The sequence below is a fragment of the Oxyura jamaicensis genome, chromosome 26 (genome assembly GCF_011077185.1).
Source record: "Oxyura jamaicensis isolate SHBP4307 breed ruddy duck chromosome 26, BPBGC_Ojam_1.0, whole genome shotgun sequence".
Lineage (NCBI taxonomy): Eukaryota > Metazoa > Chordata > Aves > Anseriformes > Anatidae > Oxyura > Oxyura jamaicensis.
Genome location: NC_048918.1, coordinates 1,458,522 through 1,469,982, shown reverse-complemented (window position 1 = coordinate 1,469,982; position 11,461 = coordinate 1,458,522). Strand labels below are relative to the sequence as shown.

General features: G+C 61.9%; 2 protein-coding genes across 7 annotated transcripts in view; one reads left to right on the top strand and one right to left on the bottom strand.

Annotated features, from left to right (window-relative positions):
* The first annotated feature begins 92 nt into the window (after positions 1–92).
* Positions 93–3,407, top strand: RPL10A (ribosomal protein L10a). Its single transcript, XM_035346820.1, has 6 exons — positions 93–221; positions 438–512; positions 604–684; positions 1,013–1,161; positions 1,764–1,936; positions 3,203–3,407. The coding sequence occupies exons 1-6, from the start codon at positions 121–123 to the stop codon at positions 3,371–3,373; spliced, it is 750 nt and encodes a 249-aa protein (XP_035202711.1). The 5' UTR covers positions 93–120; the 3' UTR covers positions 3,374–3,407.
* Positions 3,408–6,684: 3,277 nt separating this feature from the next.
* SCUBE3 (signal peptide, CUB domain and EGF like domain containing 3) overlaps positions 6,685–11,461 on the bottom strand; it is a 33,286-nt gene continuing 28,509 nt past the window's right edge. For 2 of the 6 annotated variants that reach the window (XM_035346802.1, XM_035346806.1), the window contains 12 exons: positions 11,071–11,205; positions 10,600–10,692; positions 10,384–10,500; positions 10,140–10,301; positions 9,425–9,628; positions 9,174–9,335; positions 8,729–8,896; positions 8,469–8,630; positions 8,167–8,364; positions 7,553–7,705; positions 7,307–7,386; positions 6,685–7,166 (listed from right to left, as the gene is read on the bottom strand). In XM_035346802.1, the coding sequence (XP_035202693.1) occupies positions 7,017–7,166; positions 7,307–7,386; positions 7,553–7,705; positions 8,167–8,364; positions 8,469–8,630; positions 8,729–8,896; positions 9,174–9,335; positions 9,425–9,628; positions 10,140–10,301; positions 10,384–10,500; positions 10,600–10,692; positions 11,071–11,205 (1,784 nt within the window). In that variant the 3' untranslated portion in view covers positions 6,685–7,016. Of the gene's footprint in view, positions 7,167–7,306; positions 7,387–7,552; positions 7,706–8,162; positions 8,365–8,468; positions 8,631–8,728; positions 8,897–9,173; positions 9,336–9,424; positions 9,629–10,139; positions 10,302–10,383; positions 10,501–10,599; positions 10,693–11,070; positions 11,206–11,461 lie in introns of all 6 variants that reach the window. The other 4 variants (XM_035346803.1, XM_035346807.1, XM_035346805.1 and 1 more) reach the window with 3 other exon arrangements.

The window sequence follows — 11,461 nt, the reverse complement described above, 5'->3', positions numbered from 1 at the left end:
GAGGCCGAGCGGCCCGCGGAGAGCAACCGAGAACCGGCGGAAACCGCTGCGGGCCCTCTGTGCCTCACCCGCCACTCCCAAGATGGCGGCGCCGTGCCCAAACACGGCGCCACTCCAAGCATGGCGCCCGGCGCTTCCCGCTCTCGCGAGATTTCCGGCAGTATTTATAGCGCGCGGGGCCACGCCCCCCTCCTTTCTGCGAGAGCAGCCGCCGCCATGAGGTGCGTGCGGGGCGGCCACCGCCTGTCATCCACCGCCATCCGCTGTCACCCGTCGCCATCCGGCCCCCGTGAGCGGCCCGGGGGGTTGGCAGGGGCCGGGAAACGGCGGCCGATGGCGGGGGGGAAGCGCGGATGAGGCGGGCCGGGCTCGGCGGCCTTACTTCCTACGCGCGGCCTAGCCCCGCGCCTGAGCCCGTATCGCTTCTCCCCCCGCAGCAGCAAAGTGTCCCGCGACACCCTGTACGAGGCGGTGAAGGAGGTGCTGCAGGGCAGCAAGACCAAGAAGCGCAAGTAAGAGCCCAGCCCCGGCGCTCCGCTCGGTGTTCCTCCCCCCTTCCCTCATCCCCTCGTGCCCTTACCCGGCTGCTTTCCCCCTCCCCAGGTTCGTGGAGACGGTGGAGCTGCAGATCAGCCTGAAGAACTACGACCCGCAGAAAGACAAGCGCTTCTCCGGCACCGTCAGGTTCGGCAAAACTCTCGCTCCCACCCAGCCTTCAGCCCGCAGCCCCTCTGCGGGGCAGGGCGCTTGGCCCAGGCGGTGCTGAACGCCCAGGGTAGTTCAGGACGCCCCTCCCCAGGGGGTGCGGCTGGACGGACCCCCACCCTGGGTCTTAAAACATGAGGGGAGGTGCGGGCGAGGCCACGGCCGCTGCCCCCACCGCCCTGCCCGAGAGGGTAGGTGAGGAGCCGTGGAAGAAGCTGGCGAGGTGCTGCGGTAAGGTGTCATCGTGGTGGGGTCGCTCCGTGGTGCGTGGTCCTGCAGCGCGGGGTGACTCCGGTTCTGTCCGCAGGCTGAAGTCAACCCCGCGGCCCAAGTTCTCGGTGTGCTTGCTGGGGGATCAGCAGCACTGCGATGAGGCCAAAGCCGTCGATATCCCACACATGGACATAGAGGCTCTGAAGAAACTCAACAAGAACAAGAAGCTGGTGAAGAAGCTGGGTGAGTGGTGGTGGGGATGGGTCGCTGAGCACCACGGCTGAGCTGGGAGGGCTGGGCAAGCAGCACGGTTCTCCCTCTGCTCGGATTTCCATGACACAATGAGCTGGAAAGAACAGAAAACTGCCCAAAGTCAGCATGAAGAACAGGGATCTGTCTAAAAACTACCTAGAAGAGCTAAGATCCTTTCACCAGCGTAGCGTGCCCGACAGGTCAGCGCTTGAGGAGTGCTGGTTGATCACCCTCCTCCAGAAGGAGGGGATGCAGGAAAACTGGTGGTGTCTCCCCAAAGGTAGCGCTGTTCCCCGGTGTTCCTTCCTTTCCTGGTCAGGTTCCTGATGCAGCTCAGAGTTCAGTGGCAGTAACGTGGCACGGTAAATGTTTTTCATGGGAACAATCCACGTACAGCAAGCGTGTGAGGTTGCTTTCAGGACGTGAGGCTGGGTCCTGGCAGGTCTGGCTGGTGTGCCAGGGGTAACTGATGGATAACGGGGTTGGAAAAAGGCAGGGTTCTGGGAACGTGGATGTGTGCCGGGAGGAAATGCAGTAGTACAGTCCGAGCTGAGCTGAGGGTCCTTCCTCACCTGCCATTGCCTTCCTCACAGCCAAGAAGTACGATGCCTTCCTGGCCTCCGAGTCCTTGATCAAGCAAATCCCTCGAATCCTGGGTCCAGGCCTGAACAAAGCAGGCAAATTCCCTTCTCTCCTCACTCACAATGAGAACCTGGTGGCCAAGGTGGACGAGGTGAAATCCACCATCAAGTTTCAGATGAAGAAGGTAAAGAGCAGAGGGCTTGGAGCTGCTGAGGCAGCTCCTTGCCTTACCTGGGGGTTGGTGGCAGGAGGTCGCCGTGCGTGGCTGCGATCTCTGCTCGGGGCTGTAGGTGTCCCTGCAGCGTCTTACAACAGCTCCTGGGAGCAGCAGCCCAGCAAAGGGCCACAGCCACCAGAGCGTTCAGCTGCTAACTGGAGAGGAGCAATTTGTGGTCGAAAGATCTTAGAGCAGATGATTAGGAGACGATCCTGATGCTGAGCACAATGGCTCGTAATTAACACTTAATTAACAGCGAGCGGGTGACGCTTGCAGGGTGGGGCCCTCGCGCCCCGGTGGGGTTGTGCAGGCAGCAGTGCTTTGTCAGGGGCAAGCCTGGGACTTGACTCCGCAAGCGAACTCCGCGGCAGCTCTGCGGATGTCTGCTCTTGCTGTCAAAGAGATGCGAAGGCACGCTGACTCCCTGAAACCAAAACAGCCCCACTGAGGCATTGCAATTCTCTGCCAGCGGTCTAAACGCGACTCCTGGGTATTGCTCAGAATTAGCAGCTCTGCCAGCTGAGGTGCGCCCTTGGACTCCAGCTGATCTGGGCTCGAGGGCACAACAACTGGAAGCACCCAGCAGATGTGATAGTTTGCAAATGCTGCAGCAGTTCCAAGCAACTGAGCTAATGATATCCTGACACTTCTCCTGTCAGCTCGCTCGTAAATCCTTTTGTCTTCGGCCTGTGGGGAGCATCGCCTTACAAGCTTCTTGGCGAGGCTGGCAGGCGGAGGCTCGGCCCCCGTGCGCGTTGCGTGCAGAAGGAAGGGGCTGGTGCCAAAACTGAAAGCGAAGCTGGCGCCGCGCTGAGCGGCGAAGTTTGGAGCTATCAGGCTGTGTTAGCAGCTCGCAGGGAACGTGCCAGCGCTGCCTAGCGAGCGGGGCACGGCATCAGAGGTAGAGGAGAGGTTTTATCCCGCCGCCCACCAGCTCACAGCGTGTTGCACGGCCCTCCCAGCCTCCCCATCTGCAGGAGGCTGCTGCAGCGAGCCACCTTTGTGCTCCGAGGAAGCCAGAGCCACGCAAGCGGTGAGATTGCCTCCAGATGCCACTAGCCGTGTTCGTGGGGGGCCGCATGCCGAACGTAACGGGCCGTGCGGACGCTCTTACCCCCGGATGAGCCTGGGACGTCCCGTCCAGCTGGCAGACGGGGCGGGGATCCGATACCTCAGGGCACTGGGCTCTTGCTCTGCCCGTCAGTGTGTGAGTGACCCCCATTTTGTCCCCAGGTGCTCTGTCTGGCCGTGGCCGTCGGTCACGTGAAGATGACGGAGGATGAGCTCGTCTACAACATCCACCTGGCCATCAACTTCCTGGTGTCCTTGCTGAAGAAGAACTGGCAGAACGTGCGTGCTCTGTACATCAAGAGCACCATGGGGAAGCCCCAGCGCCTGTACTAAGAGGGCAGCAATAAACTTGTACAGGACACCGAGAGCTGCGGCTGGTGGTGTGTCTCCAGAGCTTCTTGGGCAGGGCTTTGTAGAGAGCTGCTCCTTTCCAGGAGGTCGCTCGTGCTGGTGGGGATGTGAATTCAAGGGGAACGCCAGAATTTATCTCAGAGCTGTTGGAGGAGCAACCCGAGGGGATGCCCTGGGAGAAAGACAAGCTTCTGATCCCACAACTGGAGCGGGAGGGAGGGGGAAGAGCTCAATTAACACCTAGAACAAGCAAAAGGCAGCTGGTTACCACAAAGCCGAGGGCTCACGGCGCGGGTCGCTGCTCAGCAGTCAAGGTGGAGCCCCAGGTTCCCCAGCTCCCCCCAAGAAGGGTCCCTCATCTTGTAGGGGCAGCTCCCCTCCCCAGCAGCCTCCTTGCCTTGGGGGTGGGCTCACATTTAGAGGTTCTTGCTGTCCTCATGGTGACCAGTGAAGGGTCAGGGGCTCCTCCTGCCCAGCAGCAGCTCGTGAGGACCTGATGGAGCTTTCCAGCTGGCCACAATCACCTTTGGATTTAGGGGAATGGGGGCTATTGGGGGGGGGAGGGGGGTGCTGGCCCCAGTACAAAAAGCATTTTGCAGCGGTTTTGCTTTGCTCTGGCCTAGCAGAGGGGTCCTGAACCAGTCCCCATCCAACTTTGGGCTTAAAAATGAGCTGCAGTGCATCTCATCCCTGTACATAAATACTTTGTGTGGTGACTGGTGGGCTTATGGAAGTCCATAGGATTTAAATTTCTGGGGGGGGGGGGAAGTCCTCTACCCTTGAAAAGAGCTTGTCGTAGCTTCCAAGGGCACAGAACAATGAAGCCAGCTCTGGAGCCTGCTGTTAGAAACCTTTACAATAAGCGTCAGAGCCAGCTTCTGAAAGATCAACACAACACCAAGAAATTCCATTTAATAATTAAAAAAAGACATTACAAAATGCAAACATTTCTTTTTACAAAGTTCAGATACATTTTTTTTTTTTTTAATCAAGTGCAAATAACTTTATGAACTACATCTTTCTCGTTAACTTTACTCGTTTTGCTGGAGATGGTAACTCATGGCCTACTGCAAAAGGCAGATATAAATATTCCAACATGAAAATCAAAACAAAACAACAAAACACACAACAACCCTTAGTTACGTTCCCCGCGTCGAGACATTCAATCCATCCGAGGTGGCTGATGCCGTTTTCAGCCTTTCCAACCTTTTCTGAGTCTATTTTATTTTGGAGGGGGGGGGGGCGGGGGGAGAAAGGACGGCTCCTTCCCGGTGGCCCCGTGGATTTTCTGGGGGGTTTGTTGGGAATATTGGTGAGAAAGGGGAGGATTTGTTATCGGATCTCGTTGTCCTTCGCGCCCTGGCCACCCGACTCGCCTCTTCCAGAGCTGCCTCCGGGGAGCGGAGGTGGCCGCCGCGGGGACATGTGGCACCCAGGACAGCCCCGCAGGGCTCCCAGCGGCAGCAGCCCCGATTTTAAATCACGGAGACTGAAAAAAAAAAAAAAAAAAAAACACCAAAAAACCTTGGGGGGAGGAAGGAGGGGGCTGCGTTGCACCGGGGCCACCAGGGCGAGCGTTCCCGGGGTGGGTTGTTTTTTTTTTTTTTTTTTTTTGGTCCTTTTCTTCTAAAATATGAAAGACCCTTTCAGCGGTCACTGCTCCGCTGCCACTACCCTGGAGCAATAAAGAAAAAAAAAAAACCAACCCTCCAAATCCCTCCAACAGCTTTTGTGCATCAAAGCAGCTGCTTGCAGGCACCAAGCGAGTGACAAAGAGCTCGCTCCCCCCCCGATGTCGAGCTTCCAAGCGGGCTGGGAGCCGGGCGGCAGCAGGGATGAGCCCGCAGCTGCGAGGAATCGGGGCTCTCCCCCCACGAGGTCAAGGGACGGTGACAGAAGCAGGGATGGGGACAGCCAGCAGGAGAGCTGAGCCCCACGGCCCAGCACCTTTCCTCCAGGAGCCGCAGGATGGGGTTGGTGATAGGGGGGTGACAGCCAAGGCTGGGGAGAGGGACGAGGGGGTGCCCGGTGGCAGCGGGGTCGGTCCTTGTCCCCAAGGGGTCCCGTCCGGTCACGGTGACACCCACACTGCCATCGTCACCTGTGGTGCCTGCCTCTGGAGCGCGGGGAAGGGCAGGATGGATCCCCCAGGCTCCTGCAACCCTGCGAGGGAGCTCGGGAAATCGGTGCCACCGCATTTTGGAGGGTGGCACCTGCACCCCAGGGGTGGCACCTGGACCCCAAGGGTGGCACCTGGACCCCGAGGTGACACCCAGACCCCGAGGTGACACCCGCAGCGCGATGAGCGAGCGCAGCAGGACGGCGCCGCGGCACCCGAAGGTGCTTGGAAGCACAAAGCTTCCCGAGAGCCGAGGAGGGCGCAGAGCCCGGTCGCTGGGGGGCAGAGATGCTGGGGATGGGGGGACACACGGGGGGGACCCCTGAGCACAGCGGGATGACAAAACCCCTGGCAAGAGGCAGCAAGGAGGTGCCGTGGCCGAGGGCTGCACCTCGCCAGCCTGGCAGCCTCCGACAATCCCAAACTGCTGCGGATCAGCCCCAAAACGCGTGGCACCGACGCTGTTCGCGGACAGAGACACCTTGAGACCCCCCCCAAAAAAACCTCAGCCCATCGCGCAGCGTGGCCGAGCCCCGCTTCCCCGCAGAGAGAGGCGGGGGCTTTCCACCAAAAGCGGGGATTTTTTTGGGGGGGAAAAAAAAAAATAATGGGGCAGGAAAGGTTCCAAGGCCTGAAAACGCCACCGCGTCGCTCGCTGGCAATCCAGGGCCGGGCTTGCTCGTTTGTTCCTGTGGCAGACACACATTCTCATTTCTCAGGCAGGTATAAATATCGTCGTTTCTAGTAGAAAAAAAAAAATCAAAAACAACAACAACAACAAAAAAAACAACCTTCCCTCTAAAATAATATAAAGAAGACTCAAAACGATTGCACTTAATACATATGGAAAAAAAAAAAAAAAAAGGTAGAAAGGAGGATATCCTAGTGCACAAACATTTACTCCTGCTCTTCACAAAGCTTGCTTTTTCCATCGACGAGTTCCTCTTTGGCAGAGCTTGTAAGAAAGTCTGGTTCCTTGGCACAAGTGTCTCCGGGGGGGTTTGGAGGGGGGGGTGAACGCGGCCGGCTGAAGCCCTCCTCGGTCGCTGCAGTTTCTCTCCCGTGCAGCCAGGCATTGTTCTCCGGGAACGCGGCGTGGCCACCAGTGCTTTACCTTCTCCTTATTATTTTTTAATGAAGTAGGCGTCGTGTTGGTGTTGTTTCCCCCCCCCCTCCCCGATCTCCTCTGCAAAGCTGTGCGGATGGCCGAGCCCCGCGTGCTGCTGCCTCACCTCCCGTGCTGAGCCCCGGGCCTCTGGTGGCATCGAGGAGCGGGGACGGAGCCGGCGCGGAGGCGAAAAGGGAATTAAAAAGGGTTTTGAGGAAGCTGCTTCGGAAGAGAGGACCAGCATCGCCGGCGGCAGAGACAGAGCGTGCTGAGACATCTGCGGAGCGGGAGGTGGCGGTCCTGCCGGAGCCGAGCAGGGGGGAGGAGGAGAAGTGAAATAAGAAGCGAGGGAGAGGAGGGTTTTCCTCGGCAGCCGCGCGGCCCGGGGCGGCAGGGCGCTATTTGTAAGGCCGGAGGAAGCTGGAGACTTTGGAGCGGAGCAGCTTGATGAAGGAGCGGGGCAGCATCTCCTTGTGCTTCTCCGTGTACTTGAAGTAGTTCTGGGGGTGCGCCAGCACGTCGAAGAAGGCCTTGATCAGCTTCTTGTCCTGCGGGGAAGCAGAGCCGGGGTCACCCTCCCTCCCCAAAACCCCAGCACGACGCCGAACCGAAGCAGGGAGCACGAGACGTGCTCACCCCCAAACCCCGCGGGCATCCCCCCAAGGACCACACACGGGGACACGCTCACCTTGAGGATCTCCTGGTGGTTTTCGGAGGCGTATAGCCTGCCGTCCCGCACGATGTCCTCCACCAGCTGCTCATAGTCCTCTGCAACACCCGAGCGAGAAAACAGCTCAGGGGACGCGGCCCCAAACCTCCATCCCCCCGCCCCCAGGCACTGAGCTGCTCCCCCCGGCGTGGAGATTTGGGGTCCCCGGGTACCGGGCGATGTAGGGAGGCGATGCCAGGCCGAGCTGCTCTCCCCCGTGCTCACCGTCGTAGGTGACGTAGGGGATCTGGAAGCCCCGGGCGCTGTTGGCCTCGCTGGTTTTGAAGTTGATCCACAGCTTGCGAGAGCGGGCCGTGAAGGCAATGGGCCTCTCGTACGTCTGGCACGTCTCGTAGGTGGTGATGGAGGACGGCGAGGCTGCAAGGGGAACAGCCGGGGGCTGCGTGACGACCCCGGCCCTACTGCGCCAAAAACCCTTTTAAGGGGGTGAGGGGCAGAGCAGGGGCACCAAGGACGGGGTTTGTCCACGCGCAGCGAGGCTGAGCCCCCTCCAAACCCTCCTGTTGAATGCCAGGGCTGCCGGTATCCCTGCCCTGCAATGGAAGGGGCTCCTTCTTCCCTTCCAGAGGTTTTAAACCCCGGAGAAGGCGTGCTGAAGGGCGCTCAGCCCTACACACATCCCTACAAACCAACAAGGCGCCCGAGCGGGCGGGTGACACCGATCCCCTCCCGCCCACCCATTTCCTAGGAGCACCCCAGCACCGCCACCCCGGGACGGGGCTTTTCCCCTCGGCATAAAGCAGCCCTGCTCAGGAAAACCGCGGCTCTGTGCTCCCCCCGCTGCCGCCGCGAGCCCCGCGGCGCGCTCGGTTACCTACAGTTTTTCCGCATGACCAAGACGTCCCCGCACTCGTCCTCGGAGGGCAGGAAGATCTCCGGCACCACGATGAGGATCTTGCGCTTGGGGGGCGGGTTGATGTTCCACGTGCACTCCACGTTGGCGGGGTAGTTCCCCGGGTAGTTGGGGGACTCGATGTAGCCCGTGTACTCGCCCAGCTCGCCCCCGCACTGCCGGTCTGCAAGCGAGGAGGGAGAGGGCACGGAGAGCCGGTCCCACTGGGAACCGGTGGCACGGGGACTGGGACGGCGAGGGTTTTACTGGGAGGTACTGCCCGCTTACTTTTGCACTGGGACACGGAGGTGGAGCCGTCGAAGTCGGTGGTGGTGTTGCCGGGGCAGGCGATGCAGTAATTCTGCCGAAAATCGGGCTGGTAGGTGCCCACGGCGCAGCGAATGCAGCGGTGGACGCTGGTGTTGTAGTAGTGCCCGGGCGAGCACTGGACTGGGGAAGCGGAAAGCAAAGGGGGGGGGGCTCAAAAGGGGGCACGGCACCCACGGGACCCCCTCCCGCTTACCCCCGGGGGGCTGTCTCGGACCTACCTTTGGTGTCACAGTCCTGGAAGGAGAGGGCTCCCTCGTGCTTGGTGGTCAGCCCCCCGCCGCAGGGGAAGCAGAGCGCCCGCCCCACCTCGGGCTGGTAGGAGCCGCGGGGGCACGGCTGGCAGGGCTTGAAGCCGTCGGCGGAGTGCTGGCCGGGGGGGCACTGACCTGCGGGCACAGGCATCGCTGGCACCCAGCACCCACGGGTGCCCCACGCCCAGCTCCTCGCCCCTCCAGGCTCGGCAGCCCCGATAAAATAGGGGCGGGTGGTGGGGGGGCCCTCTAAAGGCTTCTCCCCTGCTCCAAAATGGGGAACTCCTGGGGGTCTCCGGGCTGCCCAGGGCTTTCCCACCTTCTGGACGAGGACTGGTGGCAGGGCGTTGAGATGGCGCCGCGGGGATGTCCCCAGGGCACTCCCCCCCAACCCCCCTCCGTGGCCCCCTACCCGTGCAGCCGGTGATGTTGGTGGCTCCCACGGGGCCGAAGGCGTCGCTGCGGGGACACAGGTCGCAGGAGAGCTGCCCTTCCTTCTCCTGGTAGGTGCCCGAGGGGCAGGGGACGCACTGCTCCGTCTGGCCGTGGTAGTAGGTTCCCTGCGAGCAGCTGACTGAGAGCCAGGGGTGGAGGTGAGCGGCACGGCAGGGGGATATCCACACGTGCCAGCCCCCGTCCCGGCGCCCCGCGGTGCCCCCTTACCACACTTGGTGCCCAGGCGCTGCTGGCCCGGCCCGCAGCTCTCCTGCCGCTCGGGGGCCACGCTCAGCTTCCTCGCCACCTCGTACTCCATCCCGGCGAAGCGGAGCAGGAACCGCTCCTGGTTGATGGATTTCTTCAGGGCTTTGATGGCCGACTTGAGCTTTTTCTCCACTTTCTGCCGCAGGCAGTGCAGGTTGCAGCTGGCTGGGTGTGCGGGGGGGGGGGGAGGGAGAAGAGGGACGGCGAAAATAAGGGGGAAAGCCAGCGGGATTTCACATCCCACCCCAGTGGGATCCCGCATCCCACCCCAGTAGGATTTCACATCCCACCCCAGCGGGATTTCACATCCCATTCCAGTAGGATCCCACATCCCATCCCAGTAGGATCCCACATCCCATCCCAGTGGGATCCCACATCCCATCCCAGTGGGATCCCGCACCCCACCCCAGCGGGATCCCGCACCCCATCCCAGTAGGATCCCACATCCCATCCCAGTAGGATCCCGCATCCCACCCCAGTAGGATCCCGCATCCCACCCCAGTAGGATCCCGCATCCCACCCCAGCGGGATTTCACATCCCATCCCAGCAGGATCCCACCTCCCACCCCCGCGGGACACCAAGGACCACTTGGGCTCTCCTTTCTGCACGGGGACAGCACGGTGACCCCTGGTGCCACCACCCCGTCCCTCCCCAAAGCACCAGCGCCGTGCCCACCTGTGGTCTCCTCCGGCTTGATCTCGGCCTCGAACTCCAGCGTGATGCGCGTCACCTCCTTGCCGGAGGAGTTGCGAGCCCGGCGGCCCTTCCCTTTCTTGGACGAGTCGCACTTGAGGTTGACGAAGGCAACCTGGCAGTCGGAGCAGGGCGCCACACCGCCTGCAAGGGGGGGGACACAAGTCAGGGCCCCGTCTGTGCCAGGGGGGGACACTCAGGAGCACCCCCTCCGACCCTTCCTCACCTTGCGCCCCGGCTTTCCCGGCCTCATCCTGCTTGCCCTTGGCCCGCGGGTGCAGGTGGCACTTGGCGTCCTTGATCTTGAAGGAAGCCTTTTGCTTGATGGGCGCAACGACAGCCTCTAAAAGAAAAGGCGGGTGCTGAACCAGCCGGGGGGCCGAGGGGGCAGCCTGGGGGGGGATTTTAAGGGGCGGGGGGCGGCTGCTCGGAGCCCCCTTACCGAGGCACTGCTGGCTGCTGTTGGCCGGTCTCTGCTGGCTGCCCTGCCGCAGCACGGGCGTCCCACAGCTCACCGTGTAGCTGCTGTCGGACTCTGCGGGAAGGAGGAGCGGGTGTCGGGGGTGCCCCTCGGCACGGTGCTGAGCCCCCCCGGTCCCTGCAGGGCGGCGGTGCTTGCCCCGGGGGGATGCAGAGACCCCGGGGGGGGGAGTGGGCAGCACCCTGGGGGGGGGGCAGCACCCAGCACCCCACCGCCCGGCTCCTGCGCTGCACAAACCCGTCCCGAGGAGCCAAACTCAGCTGCGAGCCAAAACCCCAGGGGAAAAAAAAAAAAAAAAAAAAAGAAACAAAGCAAAACACTTCCTTTCCCCTCGCCCAGTGCACGGGGCAGCAGGGTGCCCCGGTCAGTGCCCCCTTGCCCCCAGTTTGGGCCACCCAGGGAGATGGGGACCCCCCCCCAAGCCCCCCGTACCTGGCTGGAAGCGAGCCTTGGAGGCGCAGGTGAGGGCGCAGCTGTCCTTCTTGCCCGTCTTGTTGCAGGTGAGGGTGGCCCGCGGCGGCACCGAACCTGACAGGCATTTCACCAGCTCTGAGGGACACGCGCCAGCTGGTGACGACAAGCGGGGACGCCCGTGGGTGGCACAGAGCCACGGCGGGACCCCCTCGTGTCCCCCTCTCCCCCGGCCGGGAGGACGGAGCAGCGTGGGGACCCCGGGAGCAGCATCCCACCCCCCGGCCCAGCTCCTCCTTGAGCCGTCAGCATTTCAGGATTTCGGGGGCAGAGCTGCACTTTGCTCCATCTTTCCCCAACGAAAGGGGGGAGGTCGGGTGCCAGAGCACAGCCAGGGTGACAAAAACCTTTC